The sequence below is a fragment of the Oryx dammah genome, unplaced genomic scaffold, assembly GCF_014754425.2.
Source record: "Oryx dammah isolate SB20612 unplaced genomic scaffold, SCBI_Odam_1.1 HiC_scaffold_28, whole genome shotgun sequence".
Classification (NCBI taxonomy): Eukaryota; Metazoa; Chordata; class Mammalia; order Artiodactyla; family Bovidae; genus Oryx; species Oryx dammah.
This window is the reverse complement of record NW_024070212.1, coordinates 18,262,214-18,288,359: the sequence shown is the minus strand read 5'-3', so window position 1 is coordinate 18,288,359 and position 26,146 is coordinate 18,262,214. Positions and strand designations below refer to the sequence as shown.

General features: G+C 37.5%; 1 protein-coding gene across 2 annotated transcripts in view; it reads left to right on the top strand.

The window, feature by feature from the left end:
* SNX27 (sorting nexin 27) overlaps nt 1–26,146 on the top strand; it is an 80,504-nt gene that overhangs the window by 29,159 nt on the left and 25,199 nt on the right. For both annotated transcript variants that reach the window (XM_040230675.1, XM_040230674.1), the window contains exons 3-6: nt 18,385–18,577; nt 20,136–20,200; nt 22,255–22,359; nt 25,319–25,397. In XM_040230675.1, coding sequence (XP_040086609.1) covers nt 18,385–18,577; nt 20,136–20,200; nt 22,255–22,359; nt 25,319–25,397 — 442 coding nt within the window. The remainder of the gene's footprint in view (nt 1–18,384; nt 18,578–20,135; nt 20,201–22,254; nt 22,360–25,318; nt 25,398–26,146) is intronic.

Sequence of the window (26,146 nt, the reverse complement as noted above, 5' to 3'; positions counted from 1 at the left end):
CTGTGTGTTAATTTTGTATCCAGCAACTTTACCTAATTCATTGATGAGCTCTAGTAGTTTTTTGGTAGCATCTTTAGGATTTTCTGTGTATGGCATCATGTCATCTGCAAACTGTGACAGTTCTGTTAAGTTGATGAAACAGTAATTGCAGTTATGCATTGTTGAACTTTACTGCTTGAGACTGGAATACATTCTTAAAGAAATGTGGTCATGTTGTCCATCATGTTAATGTGCATTTCTTGCTGTGTGTTTTTTTTCTGATGACTTATTATTAGCTGTGTATTTTATATTTATTTCAGACTATAGAAATGATGTTAGACAAAAAGCAAATTCAAGCGATTTTCTTACTTGAGTTCAAAATGGGTCATAAAGCAGCAGAGACAACTTGTAACATCAACAACACATTTGGCCCAGAAAGTGCTAATAAACTTTCAGTGCAGTGTTGCTTCAACAGGTTTTCACAGGGGACGAGAGCCTTGAGGATGAGGAGTGTATTGGCTGGCTACTGGAAGTTGACAGTGACCAATTGAAAGTAACATCAGAGCTGATCCTCTTACAACTACATGAGAAGTTGCTGAAGAACTCAGCATTGACCATTCTATAGTTAGCCAGCATTTGAAGCAAATTGAAAAGGTGAAGAAGTTCAATAAATGGGTACCTCATGAGCTGACTGAAAATCAAAACACTCATTTTGAAGTATCGGCTTCTCTTATTCTACGCAACAACAGTGAACCATTTCTCAATCGAATTGTGACTTGAGATGAAAAATGGATTTTCTGTGGCTGTAGGTGACAACCAGCTCTGTAGTTGGATTGTGAAGATGCTCCAAAGTGCTTCCCAAAGCCAGACTCGCACCAAAAAAGGGTCATGGTCACTGTTTGGTGGTCTGCTGCCCGTCTGATGCACTACAACTCTCTCAATCCCAGTGAGACCATTGCATCTGTAAAGTCTGCTCAACAGATCAGTGAGAGGCACTGACAACTGCAGTGCCAACAGCTGGTGCTGGTCAAGAGAAAGGGCCCAGTTCTCCTCCATGACAATGCCTGGCTGCCCACTGCACAGCCAACACTTCAGAAGTTGAATGAATTGGGCTAGGAAGTTTTGCCTCATCCACCATGGTCACCTGACCTCTCGACAACCGACTGCTGCTCCTTCAAGCATCTCAACAACTTTTATCCATAAAATGCTTCCACAACCAGCAGGAGGCAGAAGATGCTTTTCAAGAGTTTGTTGAACTGGGAGGCATGGATTTTTACATTACAGGAATAAACAGACTTTTCTCATTGGCAAAAATGTGTTGATTATAATGGTTTCTGTTTTGATTAATAAAGATATGTTTGAGCCTAGTTATAATGCTTTAAAATTCACAGTTCGAAACCTCAGATATGTTTGCACCAACCTAATACTTCCTAATATGCTAGCAAAGTAATGCTCAAAATTCTCCAAGCCAGGCTTCAGCAGTATGTGAACCATGAACTTCCAGGTGTTCAAGCTGGATTTAGAAAAGGCAGACAAACCAGAGATCAAATTGCCAACATCCGCTGGATCATGGAAAAAGCAAGAGAGTTCCAGAAAAACATCTATTTCTGCTTTATTGACTATGCCAAAGCCTTTGACTGTGTGGATCACAAGAAACTGTGGAAAATTCTTCAAGAGGTGGGGATACCAGACCTCCTTACCTTCCTCCTGAGAAATCTGTATGCAGGTCAAGAAGCAACAGTTAGAACTGGACATAGAATAGACTGGTTCCAAATTGGGAAAGGAGTATATCAAAGCTGTATATTGTCACCCTGCTTATTTAACTTATATGCAGAGTACATCATGCGAAATGCTGGGCTGGATAAAGCACAAGCTGGAGTCAAGATTGCCGGGAGAAATATCAATAACCTCAGATATGCAGATGACACCATCCTTATGGCAGAAAACAAAGAAGAACTAAAGAGCCTCTTGATAAAAATGAAAGAGGAGAGTGAAAAAGTTGGCTTAAAACTCACCATTCAGAAAACTAAGATCATGGCATCCGGTCCCATCACTTCATGGGAAATAGATGGGGAAACAAAGGGAAACAGTGACAGACTTTATTTTCTTGGCCTCCAAAATCACTGCAGATGATGATTGCAGCCGTGAAATTAAAAGATGCTTGCTCCTTGGAAGAAAAGCTATGACTAACCTAAACAGCATATTAAAAAGCAGAGACATTACTTTACCAACAAAGGTTTGTCTAGTCAAAGCTATGGTTTTTCCAGCAGTCATGTATGGATGTGAGAGTTGGACTATAAAGAAAGTTGAGTGCTAAAGAATTGATACTTTTGAACTGTGGTGTTGGAGTAGACTCTTGAGAGTCCCTTGGACTGCAAGGAAATCCAACCAGTCAATCATAAAGGAAGTTAGTCCTGTATATTCATTGGAAGGACTGATGCTGAAGCTGAAACTCCAATCCTTTGGCCATCTGATGTGAAGAACTGACTCACTGGAAAAGATCCTGATGCTGGGAAAGATTGAAGGCAGGAGGAGAAGGGGGCGACAGAGGATGAGATGGTTGGATGGCATCACTGACTCGATGGACATGAGTTTGAGTAAGCTCCGGGAGTTGGTGATGGACAGGGAAGTCTGGCGTGCTGCAGTCTGTGGGGTCGCAAAGAGTCAGAAACGACTGAGCGAGTGAACTGAATACTTCTTCTCCAGTTTGGATTCCTCTTATTTCTTTTTGTCTCTGATTTGCTTTTGGCTAGGGCTTCTAAAACTGTGGAATAAAAGTGACAAGAGTGGGTATCCTTGTCTTATTCCTGATCTTATAGGAACTGCTTTCTTTCAGCCTTTCACTGTTGAGTATGATGTTAGCTGTGGATTTGTAATATATGGCTTTTATTATGTAGAAGTATGTTCTGTCTGTGCCCACTTTCTGAAGAGTTTTTATCATAAACGGGTGTTGAATTTTATCAGAAGCTTTTTCTGTGGTTTTTATTCTTCAGTTTGTTAATGTGGTGTATCACATTGATTGATTTGTGAGTATTAAAAAATCCCTGCATCCCTGGAATGAATCCCACTTGGTCATGGCTTATGATCCTTTCCATGTATTGTTGGAGTCGGTTTGCTAGTATTTTGTTGAGGATTTTTGTATCTGCCTGTAATTTTGTGTGTGTGTGATATCTTCTTTTGGTTTTGGTATCAGGGTGATGATGGCCTCATAGAGTGAGTTCAGATGTGTTCCTTCCCCTGCAATTTTTTAGAATGGTTTCAGAAGGATAGCTGTTAGCTCCTCTTTAAATGTTTGGTAGAATTCACTGTCTAAGCCATCTGGTCTTGGACTTTTGTTTGTTGGGAGTTTTTAAATTCCTAGTTTAATTTCAGTACTAGTAATTGGTCTGTTCATATTTTCTATTTCTTCCCTGTTCAGTTTTGGGAGATTATACTAGTCTAAGAATTTGTCCATTTCTTCTAGGTTGTCCATTTTATGGGCACATAGTTGCTCATAGTAGTCTCTTGGGATCCTTTGTAGAGGCACTTTTAATTGTAAGACACGTAAAAAGTAGAAATCAAGGTCAGGTTCTAAAAATGGACCACAGTGGATGCTGGCACCTTTGGGGAATTGCCTAAGACTTTGAGAACCTCTATAGACTTAGAAAAGGAATGAAACTACTAATTGTTCTTTTTAAAAAAATCAACTTCATTAGGCATAATATATTTGCATTAACATTCATCACTGTTAAATGTCCAGTTTCATGAGTTTTAATTAATGTACATAGTTTTATAATCACCACAGTCAATATAGAACATTTTCATTGTCCCAGAAAGTTGTCTCACACCCCTTTGCAGTCATCTTCACTCCTTCCCACTGCTTTTATCAACCACTGATCACCTTTCTGTCACTATATTTTGTCTTTTCTTGAATGTAAACTAAATGAATGAGCAGGGTGACAATACACAACCTTGACGTACTCCTTTTCCTATTTGGAACCAGTCTGTTGTTCCATGTCCACTTCTAACTGTTGCTTCCTGACCTGTATACAGGTTTCTCAAGAGGCAGGTCAGGTGGTCTGGTATTCCCATCTCTTTCAGAATTTTCCACAGTTTATTGTGATCCATACAGTCAAAGACTTTGGCATAGTCAGTAAAGCAGAAATAGATGTTTTTCTGGAACTCTCTTGCTTTTTCCATGATCCAGCGGATGTTGGCAATTTGATCTCTGGTTCCTCTGTCTTTTCGAAAACTAGCTTGAACATCTGGAAGTTCACGGTTCACGTATTGTTGAAGCCTGGCTTGGAGAATTTTGAGCATTGCTTTACTACGTGTGAGATGAGTGCAATTGTGCAGTAGTTTGAGCATTCTTTGGCATTGCCTTTCTTTGGGATTGGGATGAAAACTGACCTTTTCCAGTCCTGTGGCCACTGCTGAGTTTTCCAAATTTGCTTGCGTATTGAGTGCAGCATTTTCACAGCATCATCTTTTAGGATTTGAAATAGCTCAACTAGAATTCCATCACCTCCACTAGCTTTGTTCGTGGTGATGCTTCCTAAGGCCCACCTGACTTCACATTCCAGGATGTCTGGCTCTAGGTGAGTGTAAGTGATCACACCTTCCTGATTATCTGGGTTGTGAAGATCTTTTTTGTACTGTTCTTCTGTGTATTCTTGCCACCTCTTCTTAATATCTTCTGCTTCTGTTAGGTCCATACCATTTCTGTCCTTTATCGAGCCCATCTTTGCATGAAATGTTCCCTTGGTATCCCTAATTTTCTTGAAGAGATACCTAGTCTTTCCCATTCTATTGTTTCCTCTAATTTCTTTGTATTGATCCCCGAGGAAGGCTTTCTTATCTCTCCTTGCTATTCTTTGGAACTCTGCATTCAGATGCTTGTATCTTTCCTTTTCTCCTTTGCTTTTCACTTCTCTTCTTTTCACAGCTATTTGTAAGGCCTCCTCAGACAGCCATTTTGCTGTTTTGCATTTCTTTTTCTTGGGGATGATCTTGCTCCCTGTCTCCTGTACAATGTCATGAACCTCTGTCCATAGTTCATCAGGCACTTTGTCTATCAGATCTAGTCCATTAAATCTTTTTCTCACTTCCACTGTATAGTCATAAGGAATTTGATTTAGGTCATACCTGAATGGCCTAGTGTTTTTCCCCACTTTCTTCAATTTAAGTCTGAATTTGGCAATCAGGAGTTCATGATCTGAGCCACAGACAGCTCCTGGTCTTATTTTTGCTGATTGTATAGAGCTTCTCCATCTTTGGCTGCAAAGGATATAATCAATCTGATTTCAGTGTTGACCATCTGGTGATGTCCATGTGTAGAGTCTTCTCCTGTGTTGTTGGAAGAGGGTGTTTGCTATGATCAGTGCGTTCTCTTGGCAGAACTCTGTTAGCCTTTGCCCTGCTTCATTCTGTACCCCAAGCCCAGATTTGCCTGTTACTCCAGGTATTTCTTGACTTCCTACTTTTGCATTCCAGTTCCCTATAATGAAAAGGACATCTTATTTGGGTGTTAGTTCTAGCAGGTCTTGTAGGTCTTCATAGAACCATTCAACTTTAGCTTCTTCAGCATTACTGGTCGGGGCATAGATTTGGATTCCCGTGATATGCAGAGTACATCATGAGAAACACTGGGCTGGAGGAAGCACAAGCTGGAATCAAGATTGCCGGGAGAAATATCAATAACCTCAGATATGCAGATGACACCACCCTTATGGCAGAAAGTGAAGAACTAAAGAGCCTTTTGATGAAAGTGAAAGAAGAGAGTGAAAAAGTTGGCTTAAAGCTCAGCATTCAGAAAACTGAGATCATGGCATCTGGTTCCATCACTTCATGGCAAATAGATGGGGAAACTGTGGAAATAGTGGCTGACTATATTTTTCTGGGCTCCAAAATCACTGCAGATGGTGATTGCAGCCATGAAATTGAAAGACGCTTATTCCTTGGAAGGAAAGTTATGACTGACTAGACAGCATATTAAAAAGCAGAGACATTACTTTGCCAACAAAGTTCTGTCTATTCAAGGCTGTGGTTTTTCCAGTAGTCATATATGGATGTGAGAGTTGGACTATAAATAAAGCTGAGTGCAGAATTGATGCTTTTGACCTGTGGTGTTGGAGAAGACTCTTGAGAGTCCCTTGGACTGCAAGGAGATCCAGCCATCCTAAAGGAGATTAATTCTGGGTGTTCGTTGGAGGGACTGATGTTGAAGCTGAAACTCCAGTACTTTGGCCACCTGATGCAAAGAGCTGACTCAATTGCAAAAACCTGATGCTGGGAAAGATTGAGGGCAGGAGAAGAAGGGGACAACAGAGGATGAGATGGTTGGATGGCATCACCAACACAATGGATGTGGGTTTGGGTGGACTCCGGGAGTTGGTGAAGGACAGGAAGGCCTGGCGTGCTGTGGTTCATGGGTCTCAAAGAGTTGGACATAACTGAGCGACTAAACTGAACTGAACTGAAAATAAATGAAACCATACAGTACACAGTCTTTCATGTCTAGGTTTGTTTGCTTAGTGTAGTTCTTGTAAGATTGATGCATGTGGTTGCATAGACCAATAGATTATTGCATTTAATTACTGATAGTATTCCATTGGATGGATTTGTTACAATTTATTTATCCATCCACTTGTTGTTGCCCATTTGTGTTGTTTCCAGTTTGGGCTATTATTACTGAAGCTGCTGTGAAATAACATTAATGTACAGGTTTTATGTAGATTTATGTTTTCATTTCCCTTGAATATATATATAGCTAGAAATGGAATTGCAGGGTCAAATGCTAAGTGTAAGTAACCTTATAAACTGTTTGTCAAAGAGGCTGTACTATTTTTGTATTCTCATCTGTAGTGGAGTGTTCCAGTTGCTCCATAACCTCTTGAACACTTCACATTTTCAGTTTTTAAATTCTGGTCATTCTGAGTATAATGGTAGCTTAGTCTGATTTTAATTTGCATTTGCCTCGGAGAAGGCAATGGCACCCCACTCCAGTACTCTTGCCTGGAAAATCCCATGGACGGAGGAGCCTGGTGGGCTGCAGTCCGTGGGGTCGCTGAGAGTTGGACATGACTGAGCGACTTCACTTTCACTTTTCACTTTCATACACTGGAAAAGGAAATGGCAACCCACTCCAGTGTTCTTGCCTGGAGAATCCCGGGACGGGGGAGCCTAGTGGGCTGCCATCTATGGGGTTGCACAGAGTTGGACACGACTGAAGCAACTTAGCAGCAGCAGCAGCAGCAGCAGCAAGGACTCATGGTGAGTGTATTTTCATGTGCTTACTGGCTTTTCTTATATCTTCATTGTTGACGTAGCTGTTCTACTCTTGCCCATTTAAAAAATTGGGCTGTTTGTCTTGTTATTTTGTGTAAGAGTTCTTTATATATTTTGTATGTCTTCTATCAGATAGAAGCCTTGTAAAATATTTCTCAGTCTGTGGCTTGCCTTTTTATTTTATTTTTACCTGCCTTTGAAAAAAATAAAGCTATAAAGTCTGATGAAGTCTAGTTTGTCAATTTCTTTCTATTATGGATATTCCTTTTTCGTGTTCTAAGAAATCTGCCTGCCCCAAGGATGCAAATCTTTTATGTTTTCTTAAGAAAGTTTTATAGTTTTACCTGTTTTTGCAATTACTTTATTTTGAGGTTTGAGTCACATATCATAAATTCACCCATTTAAAGTATACAGTTCAGTGGTTCTTGGTATGCTCAGCATTGTGCAACTATCACCACAATTTTAGAACATTTTCATCCTCTCAAAAAGAAACTTTGTACCCTTTAGCTGTCACTCTTCAAACCTCCTATCCCGGCTAGTCCTAGACATCTACTTTCTATCTCTGTAGATTTGCCCATTCTGGATGTTTCATATAAATGAAGCCATGTGTGTTTTCAAGGTTTATCCATGTTGTAGCATGTATCAACCAAATGGCATTCCATTTTATGAATATACCACATTTAACTTATCTGTTGTTCAGTTGATGGACATTTGGGTTTTTTTCTACTTTTTGCTTCTTATGTATAATGCTGGATTGAGCATGTGTATACAAGTTTTTGTGTGGATATCTGTTTTCATTTCTCTTGGAAAGAAATACTCAGGAGTACAATTGCTGGGTTATATGATAACTTTTATGATGAACTTTTTGAGGAAATGCCAAATTGTTTTCCAAAGTGGCTGGATCCTGGTTTTCTTGTTTGTTTGTTTGTTTTTTTTGTCTGCGCCTTGCTTGACATGTAGGATCTTAGTTCCCTGGTAGGGATCAAACCCACACCCCTTGTATTAGAAGTGTGGAGTTTTAACCACTGGACTGCCAGAGAAATCCCAGTTTTATTCTTATGTTTAGGTCTGTGATCCACTTTGAATTGACTGTTTTATATGTATGATCTAGGGGTCAAGGTTATTTCCCCCCCCCCCCCATGTGGACATCTTGTTTCAGCAGTTGTGTTGAAAAGACCATTCTTTCCCCATTGAAATGTCTTGATATTATTGTTGAAAATCAGCTGCACATATATGTGTGTTTTTATTTTTGTATTCATTGAGTATATGTCTGAACATTTTAATGTTTATGTCGTTTTGAGTTTGTCCTGTTTAGTGTTTTTGTTTTCCTTGAGAATAGCTCATAACTTCTGAGTTCTTTGTATAGTGAGTAATTTTGGACTGTGTCCTGGGTATTATGAATGTTACAGTTGTGTAGGCTCTGGATTCTGTGATATTCTTCTGAGGAATGTTGATGTCTTTATTTTACCTGGCAGTTAACTGAGTAAGCTGTCATCTTCTGTGAGTTGTACAAGTCTCATTACAATTCTTTAAGCTTTTGCTGTGCTGCTTTTGAGTCTGTCTTGTGTGTATATCATTTAGGGAGGAATCAGCCTGAGGTGTATGTGATGTTTGTTCACAGAGTTAAGGCATATCTTTCTCTGATTCTCTCTCCTTTGTAAATCTCCACTCATTTTGGTAGCATCTGTGATTGCCCAGAACCTGTCTCTCTTTCCTCCAGCCAGAAAGAGGTCTATTGGAGTTTTAGTTGCTTAAGTTATGCTACTTTGTGACTGATATCCACTATGAAAGCAAAACTCCCCAAAGTAGGAAACTCCCCAACTCTTTGTCAGTTGCTTCATGTTTTGACTCCTGTCAACAATTTTAGAGTACTATTCAGAATCCTCAAGTAATTGGGTTTTGTATTTTTTGCCAGAGTTTGTGATTGTTCACTGTGAGGGTTGGTCTATAGTGAGTTTACCTGAAGCATAATCTTCAGTTCTACCCATTTTTAATGTGTAATGAAGCTATGATGTTGCTTTGATGAATTGATCCCTTAAACATTCTCTCTTGTAATATTCTTTGTTCTGAAGTCTTTCTCTAATGTTAACATATAGCCACTAATAGTCACTTCAGCCTTCTTTTGATTATTGTTTTTATTGGATATCTTTTCCATCCTTTTTAACCTATCTGTATAATTATATTTGAAATGGGTTTATTGGAGACAGCATATAATTGTGTCTTGCTTTTTTATGCGGTCTGGCAATCTTGGTCTTTTATTTACAGTGCACAGTCTGCTTCCTTAGTGTAATTACTGATATAGTTAAAATTAAATCTGCCATCTTATTCTTTGTTATCTGTATCTCATCTGCTCTTTATTCCTCCTTTCTTGCTCTTTTCAATTAATAGAATATTTTTAATGATACCATGTTATCTATATAATTTGTTTCATTTTGTTAGTGGTTGTTCTAGGTTTACAGTACTCATCTTTATAAATAGTATCTTTAATACATTATTGCTTCTCAGTGTAAGAATTTACTAATGGTATATTTCATTTCTACCTTTTATCCTTTGTGCTGTTGTTATACATTTTTCTTCTATATGAATGATAAACTTTATGAGATTTTGTCTTTGTTTTAAGTAATTAAAGAGATTGAAAATGAGAAGAGTTTCTTTATATTTAAGCACATATTTCCATTTCTTGTGTTTTTCATTCCTTTGTGTAATTGTAGTTTCAGTTTCCATCTGGTATTATATTCCTTCTGCCTGAAGAAATTCCATTAATATTCTTGTAGTGTAGATCTGCTGGCAGTGATGTCTCTTAGCTTTTGTTGATCTGAAGAAGTCTTTATTTCACCCTTATGTTTGAAAGGTGTAAAATTCAGGGATGAGGATTTTTTTCTTTCAGTACATTAGAAATGTCATGCCAAAGGAACAGCTCTCAGTTTCACCAGTCTTTTCTATTCTCCTGTTGTTATTTAGTCTCTGTTTCATTTATTTCTGCTCTGATCCGTATGTCTCTTTCCTTCTACTAACTAGGTTTTGCTTGTGTTTTTTTCTGGTAACTTTAGGTGTAGGTTTAGCTTGTTTATTGGAGATTTTTCTTGTTTCCTAAAGTAGACTTATATTGTTATAAACATCTCTTAGAACTGCTTTTGTGGTTTGCATAGGTTTTAGATCATTGTGTTTTCATTTGTCTCCATGTATTTTTAAATTTCCTCTTTGATTTCTTCACCCATTGTTTGTTGAGTAGCATATTGTTTAGCCTCCATGTGTTTGTGGTTTTTGCAGTTTTTTTCTTGTAATTCATTTCTAGTTTCATAGCATTGTGGTCAGAAAAGATGTTTGATATGATTTCAGTCTTAAATTTCATGAGACTTGTTTTGTAGTCTAGTATGTGATCTGTTCTGGAGACTTCTATGTGCACTTGAAAAGAATGAATAATTTGCTTCTTTTGGGTGGGATGTTATACCTGCTAGCAAAGTACTGCTCAGAATCCTTCAAGCTAGGCTTCAACAGTATGTGAACCAAGAACTTCCAGATGTACAAGCTGGATTTGGAAAAGGCAGAGGAACCAGAGATCAAATTGCTGACATCTATTGAATCATAGAAAAAGCTAGAGAATTCCATAAAAAGCAACTACTTCTGCTTCATTAACTATGCTGAAGCCTTTGACTGTGTAGATCACAACAAACTGGAAAATTCTTAAAGAGATGGGAATACCAGACCACCTGACCTGCCTTCTGAGAAACCTGTATGCAGGTCAAGAGGCAACAGTTACAACTGGACATGGAACAACGGACTGGTTCAAAATTGGGAATGGAATACGATAGGGCTATATATTGTCACACTGCTTATTCAACCTATATGCAGAGTACATCATGTGAAATGCCAGGCTGGATGAAGTACAAGTTGGAATCAAATGGTGGGAAGAAATATCAGGTATGCAGATGACACCACCTTTATGGCCGAAAGCAAAGAAGAACTAAAGAGCCTCTTGATGAGAGTGCAAAGTTGTCTTAAACTCAACATTCAAAATATGAAGGTCACGGCATCTAGTCCCATCACTCCATGGCAAATAGATGGGGAAACAATGACAGACTTTATTTTCTTGAGCTCCAGAATCTCTGTGGATAGTGACTGCAGTCATGAAATTAAAGGACACTTGTTCCTTGGAAGAAAGGGAATGATAAACTTAGGATATTAAAAAGCAGACACATTATTTTGCCTACAAAGGTCCATATAGTTAAAGCTATGGTTTTTCCAGTAGTCATGTATGGATGTGAGAACTGGACAGTAAAATAAGCTGAGTGCTGAAGAACTGATGCTTTAAAACTGTGGTGCTGGAAAGGACTCTTGAGAGTCCCCTGGACTGCAAGAAGATCAAACTAGTCAATCCTAAAGGAAATCAGTCCTGAATATTCATTGGAAGGACTGATGCTGAAGCTGAAGCTCCAATCTTTTGGCCACCTGATGGGAAAAGCTGACTCATTGGAAAAGACCCTGATGCTAGGAAAGACTGAAGGCAGGAGGAGAAGTGGGTAACAGAGGATGAGATGGTTGGATGGCATCACCAACTTAATGGATATGAGTTTGAGCAAACTCCAGTAGATGGTGAAGGACAGGGAAGGCTGGCGTGCTACAGTCCATGGGGTTGCAAAGAGTCAGACACAACTGAGTGAAGAGCAACAACAATAACTATATATATATATAGTTGTCCATCTGGTCTGATGTGTCATTTAAGGCTAGTGTTAATTATTGATTTTCTTCTTTTTTTTGGCCATAGCACTTGGCATGTGGAGTTCCCCTCCCAGGGATTGAACCCACAACCCCTGCATTGGCAGTGCAGAGTCGTAACCACTGGAGTGCTGGGACTGTCCCTCGTTATTGATTTTGTTTGGATTCTCTCTCCATTGATGTAGGTGTGGTGTTAAAGTCCTGTACTATCATTGTGTTACTGTCAACTTGGCCCCTTATATTTATTAATATTTGCTTTATGTATTTAGGTGCTCCTGTGTTGGGTGCATGGGCTTCCCTGGTGGCTCAGATGGTAAAGAATCCGCCTGCAATGCAGGAGACCTGGGTTTGATCTCTGGGTTGGGAAGATCCCCTGGAGAAGGGAATGGCAACCCTCTCCAGTATTCTTGCTTGGAGAATTCCATGGACAGAGGAGCCTGGCAGGCTATAGTCCATGAGGTGTCAAAGAGTCGGACATGACTGAGCAACTACCATAGCAGCAACAGCGTGTTGGGTACATACATATTTACAGTTGCTATATCTTACTGGATTGATCTGCTGATTGTTATGTAATTTTCTTCTTTATCTCTTATTACAGACCTTGTTTTAAAGTGTATTTGGTTTGATATAAGTATTGTTACCCTGGCTTTCTTTACATTTCATTCATACGGCACACCTTTTTCCATTCCCTCCTTTTCTGCCTGTGTGTCTTTAGATCTGAAGTGAGTTTCTCTTAGGCAACATATATATGGTTTTTGTTTGTATATCCATTCAGCAGCTCTGTGTCTTTTGATTGGAGTACCTAGTCGATTTATATTTAAAGCAATTGGATAGATTTGTACTTATTGCCATTTTATTAATTGTTTTGGGGTTGTTTTTATGACCCTTTTTTGTTCTTTTCTTTGTCTTTTGCTTTTTACCGTGTCTTTAGCATTATGTTTGGATTCCTTTGTCTTCTTTGTGTGTATATCTTGTATAGACGTTTGGTTTGTGATTATCATGAAGTTTATATATAGCAGTCCGTCACTCTATATGGTCGTTTTAAGTTTCTGATCCCTTAATTTTGAATGCATTTTAACAATCCTGTGTTTTTACTCCTCACCATGTTTGTTGTTTTTAACATCATATTTTACATCCTTTTTTGATGTGTATATCTCTTATTGTAATATTGATGATTTTGATACTTTTGTCTTTTAACCTCCCTACTAGCTTTATAATTGACTGATCAACTAACTACCTTTACTGTATGTTTGTCTTTAACAATGAGATTTTTCCTTTGCTAATTTCTTATTTGTAGTTGTGGCCTTTTTTGCATAGAGAAGTCCCTTTAGCGTTTCTTGTAAAGTTGGTTTCATAGGGCTAAACTCTTTTAGCTTTTGCTCCTCTGTAAACCTTTTTTGATTTTCTCCTTCAAATCTGAAGAATACCCTTTCCAGGTAGAGTGTTCCTGGTTGTGGGTTTTTTCCTTTCATCACTATAGTATATTGTGTCACTCCCTACTGGTCTGTGGTTTCTGCTGAAAAGTCGACTGATAGCCTTATGGGAGTTAGTTCCCTTGTGCATAACTAGTTGCTTTTCCTTTGTTGCTTTTAATATTCTGTCTTTAATTTTTGCTGTTTTAATGACAGCGTGTCTTTGTGTGGTCCTCTTTGGTTGGTCTGTTTGGGACTCACTGTGCTTCCCAGATCTGGATGTCTGGTTTCTTTCCTAAGTTAGGAAAGTTTTTAGTTACTACATCTTCAAATATGCTCTCAGCACCTTTTATTTCTTTTCTCCTTCTGGGACCACTGTTAAATGAATGTTATATGCTTGATGTTGTCCTAAAGGTCTCATTTTTAAAAATTATTTTTCCTTTTTTCTGTTCAGTTTGAGTTATTTTCTTTACTCTGTCTTCCAGTTTTCTGATTCATTCCTCCGTATCATCTAATCTGTTATTGAATCCTTCTAATGTATTTTTTATTTTAGTTACTGAATTTTTCATCTGTTTGGGTCTACTTTATATTTTCTAACTCTCTGTTAGAAAAATTCTAATTTTTCACTGTGTTCATCTAGTCTTCTCCAAAGTTCTTTGAACATTTTTATGATCATTACCTTGAAATCTTTGTTGCATAAATCGCTTATCTCCATTTCACTTAGTTCTTTTTCTGGGGTTTTGTCTTGTTCCTTTGTTTGGAACACATTCCTCTGTAGCCTCATTTTGCCTAATTCTGTGTTTTTATTTCTATGTATTTGGTAGGTTGGTATGTTTCCTTATCATGGAGAAGTGGCCTTAAGTAGGAAATGCCTATGGGCCAGCAGCATACTTGCTTCTGGTTTCCAGACCTTTATGCTTTAGGGGTGCCATCTATATGGGCTGCATGAGCCCTTCTGTTGTGGCAGGCTGACTACTGTGAGGCACATTGGTAAGCATGGCTGGCTCCTGATTGGGTTGGTTGCCAAGCCTTGCCTAGTGCAGAAGCTGTTAGCCACTGGTGGGTAGGGCCGTGTCCTGGGAGGGTTCTGGGTCAGATGTCAGACTGCTGGTAAGTGGGGCCAGTTCCTGACTCAACTGGCTGAGGGGTCTGGAGTTTTCCACAGTTGATGTTGGCCCACTAGTGGGTGAGCCTTGATCCCTGGGCAGCTGGCCAATAAATTATATGGAGAGATGATGATCAACATCATTAATAATCTTGGAACTGTAAATTAGGACCAGAGCAAGAAATCTTTTCATACCCATTCCATTTGCAAAAATTAAGAGGATCTTTTTATATTATTACTGAAAAGGAGTGTAAGGAGTATAAATTTATATAACTGCTTTAGCTTATAAGTTGGCATCGTCTCCTTAGGTTGAATATTCACATCCCTTATAATTCTGAAGTTCCTCACATAGAGTGTGTCCAGGAGGATCTCTTATATGAATGTATGTACTACAGGCGGCACGTGCACAAGTGTTCACAGTAGCATTGTTCGTAATAGCTAAAACCAAGAAAGAGTAAAACCCAGAGACAACCTAAATGTATGTCAACAGAACAGATTTTTTTAAAAATGCAAAATCACAGAGTGTTATGTACAGTAGAATAAACCACAAAGATATATAACATTGTGGATGAGACTGTGAAAAAATAAGTGCCAAAAATCTTATTCTGCACGATAGACTTTTTATAAAACTGAAACACCCTTCAAAAATTAAAATAAGGGCTTCCTTGATGGTCCAGTGGTTAAGAATCTGCCTGCCAATGCAGAGGACACAGGTTTGATCTCTAGTCTGGGAAGATTCCATGTACCCTGAGGCAGCTAAACCCATGCACCACAACTGCCGAGCCCACGTGTCACAACTGCTGCAGCCCGTGTGCTCTAGAGCCTGGGCTGTGCAACAAGAGAAGCTGCTGCCCTGAGAAACCCATGCACCACAACTAGAGAAAGGCTGCACACAACAATAAAGACCCAGGGCAGCCAAAAATGTTAACATAGAAAATAAAAATGTAAAGATTACATGTAAACGTAGTTTGTGCTTTTGTGAGAATTTATCAGTTACCACCTTCTGGCATTCATTCCACAGAATTAAGTCATGAGGATAAAGCAAAATGGCATGGCATGGATTTTCAACATTTACATATAGAGAAATTTAGAAATTATTTCAAAGCTGAATTTTGAAACTTTTATTTGCAGAATCCAGAGAGACAAAATCAGATCACTGATCAGATAAGTTTTACACTTTCCCCACTCATAATTCATTCCTTTTCCCTCATTGGGGTCGAACTCAGCAAAGAGTATCTCAAGAGGGCAATAACTTGGTACCCTTGGAAGCTGGCTTTGCAATCTGAACATTCCAACTTTTGAAGTTTTGTAGGATATGGTCAGTTGGAGAAGACAGTGACCAGTGATCGTTAAATTCAACATGTTCTCGCAAGCTAGACAAACTGTCTAATTCCATATATGAGCCAGCCAGTCTGGGGTTTACATTAAGATGGAAAGAGCCTAGAAGTACTACCTGCCTGCCTCTATCTTTAGTCTCTATTTTATGATAATCTCCTTCATGTCTGGCAAATATGTTTTTTGACAGACCATTCTCATTTGTAATGAGATTGTGGTCATTTCTCATGGACCATGGACCTTCACAAGTTGATTCACTGGGGAATCTGTCATTTTCTTTGCAAATGAGTATGTCCAAATCAGCAAAATGAATACTAATGGATCATAGGTTAATTTTAAGGGCAAATGAAGAACAAAGCATCACTGTTGTAATATCTTTTTGTATGTTTTTCATTTGCTAAGCACTGCTAATTTAAAAATGGTTTAGCTCTTGTGGAAGCCATTCCTACCTGCATGAATGTATTACTGAACTGTCAGGCATCCTATTTATGGTTCTGTTCCCTTTGACTTCACGTTTAAGTGGGAAGAGGTGGGTGGTGAGAGGCTATTTGATGTTACTGTTCTCACCTTATGAGAAACTGAAATTTTAGGGTTGAAATTGTCACAAAGGCCTCTTAAGTTTTAGGGTTCTTTCTACCCGAAGAAATGTTTTGTTAGACTTGAGATCACTCAAGTGATCATCAGTGGGGAAATGTAGTCATAGTCTTCAGAAGGCAGTGATGGAAATACTTGGTATCTGCATGATAATTATAAGAAGAAGACTCGTTGATGAGGATCGTATTCATTCCCTGGACACTGATAGTAGTTAGAGGCTTTGCTTAGAGGAGGATCATAGGAGGAGAGCTGTGACACAGGAGTTTTGAATGACTAATTATTGTTACATTTAATTTATACTTCTTGAATCATAGAAGCATAGAAAAGATTCTTCCTGAGACTGAAGGAAATGCTTTGGTGTGTACATTCTCAGTGACTAAGTCTTTGTTTATTTATTAAATTGAAGTATACTTGATTTAGAGTAATTATGTTAAGTACATCTGTACAACAAAGTAATTCAGTTATATATATATTATTTTATAAGAATATATATATATTCTTTTTTGCATACATTCATACATATATATATACACTTTCTTTTTTATATTCTTTTCCATTATGGTTTATCATAGAATATTGAATATAGTTCTCTATGCTGTACAGTAGGACCTTGGTGTTCATCCATTCTGTATATAAAAGCTTATGTCTGGTAACCCCAGCCTGCTACTCCCATCCCTCCCCCAACCCCTTCTCTCTTGGCAACCACCAGTCTGTTCTATGTTCAGTGACTAAGTCTTGATTACACGAGTAGATGACCTGTTTTGTGCACGTTTAAATTTTTGAGTGATTTTTGCTAATCCAGTAAGTATGATTTGGGGCTAATTTTCCCATCTCTGTGTAATTTGATATGTTCTAAGACTACAAAGTTACTTACTTGATGTTTTTGGATCATGTATCCCACCACTTTCCTTTAAGAGGACACATATCTAAGAATTGCACATATATACATTCATTCTCCATCAAATATTTACTGAGTGCCTACCGTGTGCCAGGCCCTATTCCAGAAGCTTGGTATGCATCTGTGAACAATAGACAAAAATCTGTCTACTTTTTTATGAGGATTATTAACTGTTTATTATTATGAGGAGGTCCTTAGAGTACATTTATTCTTCAGCTTTTTGTTAACTCTGTTTTAGTGTTGGAAAGGAGAAGACCAAAACTAGGGACTTCTGATTTTAAAAAGGAGCTTTGGCAAAAACGATCTTTTTGGTGGCAAAATGATCTTTTTGGTAGCAAAAAATACCAGTATTGCTTACATCATTTTTTAGACCTTTTCTTTGGAAATGTGGTTTACATAAAAATGTCAGTCACTTTGCTTTATGATCAGTTCTAACTTTTTACATCTCTCTCCAAATTTGCTTGCTTGTTCATTCACATTGGCTTTGAATGATTTTTAATTTTCTGAAAATAAAAACTGATAATTGGCTCCAAAGATATTTAAAACAGTGTGCTGGGGTTTAATTGTAATAGCAAAAATAAGATCATGGGCCCCTTGAAGGCAGTATCTGTCTTTTTTCCGTACAATTTCTGGCATGTTTATTAAAAGTAAATCTTGTTTTATGGTGACCTTGAACATAAATTCTCTGTTAAGTATATAGAGAAATATACCTGCTGCTGCTGCTGCTAAGTCACTTCAGTCATGTCCAACTCTGCAACCCCATAGACAGCAGCCCACCAGGCTCCCCCGTCCCTGGGATTCTCCAGGCAAGAACACTGGAGTGGGTTGCCATTTCCTTCTCCAATGCATGAAAGTGAAAAGTGAAAGTGAAGTCACTCAGTTGTGTCCGACTCTTCGTGACCCCATGGACTGCAGCCTACCAGGCTCCTTCGTCCATGGGATTTTCCAGGCGAGAGTACTGGAGTGGGGTGCCGTTGCCTTCTCTGACCTAACCAGTGTCAATCTGAGCCTGACTCTAGGTGATTCTGTGATTTAATATGTAGTAAGTAGGGTTTTTTTTTGTTCTTCCCCCTCACCAGGTCTACAATGTTTACATGGCAGGGAGGCAGCTGTGTTCTAAGAGGTACCGGGAGTTTGCCATCTTACACCAGAACCTGAAGAGAGAGTTTGCCAACTTTACATTTCCCCGACTTCCAGGGAAGTGGCCATTCTCTTTATCAGAACAGCAATTAGATGCCCGACGTCGGGGGCTAGAAGAATATCTAGAAAAAGGTAAGCCAGCCTATTAAACTCTATTATCTTGAGTAAATATCGGGTTGAGATAGTAAGCTGCATAGCTAAGTTTCTGGAAACTCAATAGTGAAAGTCATATTTCTGACTATAGATGTTGATTGATCTGAGTGTTAAAGCCCAACACTGAACTGTTCAGTACAGCAGTTAATAGCCTATATTATTGACTCACTGAACACTTAACAACAATAGAAAAATGCATAATTATTTTGTTACGCATTAAGGACCTTTATTTATAGGGTTATATTATTTGCCAGCAAACACATACACACTCAACATGTAAATTTATTTGGAAGCTAGGTATTTAAGACATTTTAATGAAAGTGATTCTTAGTTTACTGACATAGCCTACTTGAAAATTCCTTATTCCTTTTGGACAGGTTTGCTGAGTTGTAAGTGAGCTAAAGTCCCCTTGTTCTTAGCAGGTTATAGGTAGAAATATTAAAACTACTGTTATTAGTATCTCAGGACTTGCAAACAAGACATTAGGAATCTTTGGATGTGGAAGCTGAGACATTAATTTGTCTAGAAGGGCAGGGAGAAATGACAAAGATCTCCTAAATATGATGGTTCAGTTTGTGGCTCAGAGAAGAGACCTTGCTTTGATATAGAGTTATATAATTTGCTAGGCATGCAATAGTTTTTTCTTTAAAATACTCATTTAATAGAATAATGGTCTTATGTGGTATTTAGTAATTCTGTGTCCTTGTAGAAGAACTAATTGACCTAGTTGAATTTTTAAAAACTTTGGTAGAGAGCTTTCCCTGAAGAAAAACCATTTCCTCCATAGAAGGTAGTTAAACTTTATCTATTTTTAACTTCTTTAACGTGGAATGGCCTCTAAACACAGCCCTTGGGAAATGAAAAAGAGTACAGGTTTGGTTTTTTTTTTTAATAAAATGAAGTAAAATCAGCAGTGTAATTTATTATCCCCATGAGAATGTTAGGCAATGGACTCTCTCAGATGATTACCTACCTACCTGCCTGTTTTCCTTTCCTTCCTTTTCCCTCTCTCTCTCTCTCTCTCTCTCTCTTTCAGTTGTAGCTGTTTTGAAGTTAAACTTAGTGAGATGAGAAGAGGTACTCAGCTTAATACTTGATTACCCCTTTTTTCCCAAAGTGGCTTTAAATGTTAATGATTCTCTTACTGACCTTCTCCTATGCCAAATAGATATTTTTCTTTGTATTTTAATTGTGCGTTTGATACATTCCTAATTGTCTGTACTTTTGCTCTATTCTCTGGCTTATTAACATAAGCCAGCAAAGTTGGATTTACTGAACTTTTATTTCTCTTTTATGAGTGACTTCTTTTGTCTATGTTTAATGTTTTTAGCAAGCTGTATCTTTGTACATCCTATTATTCCTCAGTTCTACTTCATATATAAATGTTTGTTGTGCCTGAATATACTATGTGTCATGGATGGCATACTACTTCAGCATTGCCTGCTACTGATGATTTATATTTAAATCTTGATATGTTCTTGACTATATATTCTTAATTTTAGGGCCTCATGCCAGATTCTATCTTTGTTTTCTATAGTGTGCTCAATACGAGTCATTGGCGAAAGTGACATCATGCAGGAATTTCTATCAGAATCAGATGAGGTAGGTGAATACCCACTACAGTGACTATTTCCCTCTTGGCTTCTTGTGGGGAAAATTGAAGTTATTGATTCTGGGTTGAATTGCCATAAATTCTCCAAATGACTAATTTTTCAACTTCCTTTTTTTACGTGTTCTGCTTATCCTTCATGTCCTACTGCTAGGTCCACCTCCTCTTTGACCCCTTCCCTGATGCTCAAGTCATTAATTTTCTATTCCACCAAGAACTTCTGCAGTCAGTACCACTTAATTATCACCTTGTTGCTATCTCATTCTCTAATTTTTTATACATATAGTCAGGTTATCACTTTATAATTTTACTTTACTAGAGTATGAGCTACATGTAGGTAAGAGCTAAATCTTAATTATTTTCTTTTCAGCTTTTTGACATATAATTGTCAGATAGGAATTGTGTATATTTAGGTGTATGATTTGATGTTTTGATATCTGTATAAATTGTGAAGTGATCACCATGGTCAAGTTAATATATTTATCACCTCATTACTATTTCCTCCCTTCTTTCTTGTTCTTTTCTTCCTTCCATCCTTCCATCTTCCCTTCCTTCCTTTCTTCACTTCTGATCTGCCCCTTAGCAAATTTCAGATATACGAAATAGTATTGTTAACTATGATCACCATGCTGTACATTAGATCTTCAGAACAAGAGCTAAATCTTGATCATCTCTATATTCCCAGTGCCTTAGCACAATGTTAAACATATTGTAGGTGCTTAATAAATACTAATTGAATAGACAAATGACTGTGTAATGCTATTGTACTAGTATGTTATTTACTGATTATTTTATATGTATATATTTTATTTTTCCAACTGGATTAAAAGTTATTGCAGACAAGGGCTTATAACAAAGTAATGCTTAGGATGATTTTAGGCAATTTTACTTTTTTAAAAGTGGTATAGTTGTTTCTCTGTAGTAAAAATTACAAGGTCACAGTTTGTTAGAGGAATGTGTAAATTTATCAAAAGCAGTAAGAGAAAAGGACTTCTTTTGAATTAAGGAGGATAAGAATTGTTTACTCTTTGCTTGAAGAAAATTGTACATGTACCAGACTAATGCAGATTCCTGAGTTTCATCAATTTTTCCTTTCAAAGGTGTGGTGATTATTTCAGAGTCTGGAAAGGAACTTAGAATTCCACTTGAGCCAGTCTGATATTGTTGTTCAGTTGCTCAGTTGTGTCCAACTCTTTGTGACCCCATGGACTGTAGCCCACCACGCTCCACTGTCCATGGGGTTTCCCAAGCAAGAATGCTGGAGTGGGTTGCCATTTCCTCCTCCAGGGAATCTTCCCAACCCAGGATCAAACCTGTGTCTCCTGCATTGGCAGGTGGATTCTTTACCACTGAGCGGTTACCAGGGAAGCCCATGCCGGACCATTTAAAACCAGCGAATAGTTGTTGAAACTACTGCTTTCAGTTGTTTTCTTTTCTCATTTGTGAGTTCTGAATGTTTGAAAGTAAGCCAAAAATCTCATCTGTGTTTGACCTAGACTGCTTCACACAGGTTTTCTGTTTTGGATATGAACACATTGAGTTTAACGTATTTCTTTCCTTCCTATTCCTCTTAAAGGTTAACTTTTGCTGCAGCTGAAAGTCAGCTTTATGACTGACTTATAAAATGTAAATGTATTGATTTATAAGATGTCTTTTTTCCCCTTTTCATTGAAACTCATTTTCTTTCCATCACAAGTTTAGGTTGTTGTTTAGCTAGCGTGTTGCAAGGAGAGTGAAGATATACTGGGTCATAATTTTTTTTTTTAATTCTTCAAACAATTTTATTTATTTATTTACTTTATTTTACTTTACAATACTGTATTGGTTTTGCCATACATCAACATGAATCCACCACGGGTGTACACGTGTTCCCAATCCTGAGCCCCCTTCCCACCTCCCTCCCCATACCATCTGTCTGGGTCATCCCAGTGCACCAGCCCCAAGCATCCTATATCCTGCATCGAACCTAGACTGGCGATTCGTTTCTTATATAATATTGTACATGTTAATTTTTTTTTAACTAATTCTTTTTCTATCTTTTCCCCAGAATTACAATGGTGTGTCCGATGTAGAGCTGAGAGTAGCATTACCAGATGGAACAACAGTTACAGTCAGGGTTAAAAAGAACAGTACTACAGACCAAGTATATCAGGTAAATTCAACTTGAACAAGTAGACTTACATTGGTTGGTTTAAAACTGGGAGAGATAGATTAAATGAGTTAACACATATAAAGTGCTTGGAGTATCTGGCATGTAATAAATGTATTAAATATTAGCAGCTACTGTTGATGTTAATTATTATTAATTTGAAAGTACTTTGTCTTTCTTAAAAGAAGGCAATAAATATCTTAGGTTGTATTGGTTGTGATTAGTACCCCCTATTTTTAATTGTAAAAAGTTTATAATATACATTAAAATAGAATAGTCCCATGAAGTTCCATGTGCTCATCACTCATATTTAATAATCCTCAAGATTTTGCCACATTTGTGTTATAGATACAGTTTTCCTTTTCCTTTGTTTAAATATTTTAAGACAAATTTCATGTTATTGGACCTGTATGCATTTCTGTATGCATCTCTGAAAAATACAGACATTCTTCTTATATAATCACAAAACCATTATCAAACCTAAAAAATTAACTACTTGCATGGTGTTAACTAATAACAAATCCATAGTCAAGCTTTCCCAGTTGTCTAAAAATGATTCTTTACAGTTGGTTTATTAAAATCTAGATCTAAACAAGGTCCTCATGTCATATTTGGTTTTTATGTTTGTTTTAATATAGGGCCGGCTCCCTTTCCTTCCCTTCCCCAGCTTTTCCCCCCAGATTATTTGCTTTATTGCAGAAATTGGGTCTGTGTCCTGTGGAATGTTCCACATTCTGAATTTACCCATTTGTTTCTTTTGCCTATTTATGTCATTTAATATGTCTTTCTGTTTCCTTATATTTTCTATAAATGGACTTTTGCTCTAGAGGCTCGATTAGGTTCTGCTTTTCTGTTAAGAATACTTCATAATCTATGCTATATACTTCATATTACTTCTCAACAGGAGGAACACAATATCTGGTTAAGCACTTAATGATTAATTAGTAGCTTTAGGTGGTAGTAACTTGATATCTCCATTGTTTACTCCACTAATTTTTTTTATTCATTGAGTTTTTCACTGATGATTACTGTTGTAACCAGTGATTTTATTAAGGGTTGCAAAAATGCTGATTTTCCAATTCTCTCATGTCTTCACGTTTATTAACTAGAATTCTTCTATAAGAATGTTCCCTTATCAACTAAGGCTATTTGGTATCCTGAAATACAGTTTGTAGGGAAGGGGGGATAAATATGTAATTCTTCCCTTTTATTGCCAATTTGTGGTATAAAGAAATGGTGCCCTTATTGATTCCAGTGATATCCAATGAGATTTTTTTTTTTTTTAGTATCATGTGGGTTTTTAGATACTCAGTATGATTTAATCCAAAGCAGTATTTTTGGTGTTCACATTGTTCTGTTTTTGGTCATTGGAAGCTCCTTCATGTCTGCTGTGGGGTTTTTTGGTGCAACTCATTTGTTTATGATAGCATCCTTGCTTTTTGGTACAACAAGATGCTCTGGGCTCATCTTTGTATATTTCCTATACTAGATCTAGAATCAGCCATTTCCCCAAGGAGTCCTGTTTCCTTTCAGTGAGGAATGGTATTTAAAGATCATGATCTGGGTGCTGGGTATAATTGTTTCTTTTAGGCCTTTTCCTTGGTCGTTAATCTTGATTTGATAAAGAGAGACTAGCAGATTCCTGGATATTAGTGCTTATTTCTACTTTGTAGCAAATAAATTATCCCCCAAACATTTACTGTATACCATGGCAAAGGGTATGTACAGATCTGAGGTATTTCAGAAATTATAAAATGGTAGATTGATTACAAGGAAAACATTAATTTTATATAGCTTACTGATGTTTTGTTTTCAGTATTTCTCTACAAAGGTGTAATTTTTTTTTTCCGTTCTCTCCTTACCCGATTACTGAGACTTCTAGCTATAAGCCATTTTCCAGACCCTGAGAAGATATCAGTTTCTGTCTGGTGCGGTATAGGATTGTAAATCAGAACACTTACAGTCTCCAGTCTCTACCTCACTTCAGGGATGACCCTAGGTCTGCTTCGTGAGCAGATCTGGGAAGAAGGATATACTTATGTTTGGTTTACTGAGACACTAATACTCAACAGTTTTTTCTTGTTTAATTAACACCTCATTTATACATTTTGGGATTGACCTTGAAAAGGAATTTTGATACTACTAGTTTGTGTTTTTTGCTTTGTGTTTTGTTGTTGTTTGTATCTAATTTCGGTTTTCTTTTATCTGCATATGGATCTTTCAGTTTCTTTTTATTTGTCACGTTAGGACCTTGGTTTCTAGAGAGAAGGACTGATACTTGTTCAAAGTGTCTTTGTTGTTCCAACAATTTACTTTTTTCACGTGGATAAGAATGACAGTAATTCTTAGGAAATGGAAGTACTAAACATGAGACCTGGATTATCTATCTGAAAAGTAAACAAGAATAATTTGTGAAGTATGAAAAAAGTTGGTAACCACTGTTTTAAGCTCAAGAACCAAAGATGTAGATCTTGTATGGTAACGGCCTGTATTAAAATGTAGGCTGAATATGTAAGACTAGATATTTATAAGAATTTATTTTCCTCTTAAAATCTGTCCTTGTGAAGCACGTGTCCTGCTGCTGCTGCTGCTGCTGCTAAGTTGCTTCAGTTAAGTGCTGTTAAAAAAGACCTTTATGAGATGAAGTTATATTTCAGAGAGCAAAGCTGATATTTAAGGAGAGACTATTAATCAGCTTTAAAATTTGTATTGAGAAGTCATAGCTATTTGGGTCAAATACTATAGGTATTTTTACCCTTTTATTTATTTGATGCATGTATATGTATGTGTGTGTACGTACATACAAAGAAGAGTAGCTGTAGACCAGGATTTAGTTTATATGAAGCCAAGATAGTCAGGCCCTTCCCTTCTCCCTGCTTCTCATGCACACACCTATCTTTTCCCAGCCCCATGAAACTGTGCTTAGTTTCCCTAAAACTAATCTATTTCGTTTACACTTTAGGCAATTGCAGCAAAGGTTGGCATGGACAGTACGACAGTGAATTACTTTGCCTTATTTGAAGTGATCAATCATTCCTTTGGTAAGTGCCAGTGACTAATATTAAATTTGGAAATATTTTATTCTAATACTAATGTACCGAATTTCCCAGAAGCTGTCAGACTGAAACTGTTGGCCTAGAGAAGAAGATATTGAAGACACGGGGCAATCCCACTAATTGAACCTGTTTCTAACAAGCAGACAGGACAAATCCCATTAAGCCCAAGTCTAGGTATCTGATAGCCTTTTTCCTGTTCTGTCAGTGTTGATTACTTGCACCCAACACTGAAGCAGATATTTTCATGAGATTTTTTAAAATCAGAGATTCAAAATTAATATATTCTAATGAAACCACCTTAAAAAGAGGAGATTTTATTTAACTACAACTTGTTTTAGTGTTCTTTATGCTTTTTGTAGGTTTTTAAGAATAGCTTTTTCTTTTCAGGAGTTAGAAACAGATACACTAATTAAAAGGCTTTGTTTTAATGCATGTATTTAAGTTTCTGTGTAAACAGGTATCCTTTTTCTAGGAAGTTTTATTGCATGGTGACAGAGATTTTCTCTTACATATTATTTTATAAAAGCTAGGGACAGTTCCATTGAGACCACAAAGTGGAGGAAGTCAGAAGGCTTCCTCTGACTTCCAGTGGTTTTGGAAGATTGACAGATTTCCAATGGCTTTTGGGTTTTTCCCCATCATACATATATAGGGATAAGGGCAGAAACAACAGATCTATAGATCAGAATTTCCCCATTCTGGAAAGGGAGAGAGTTTGGGAGATTTGAATCGCC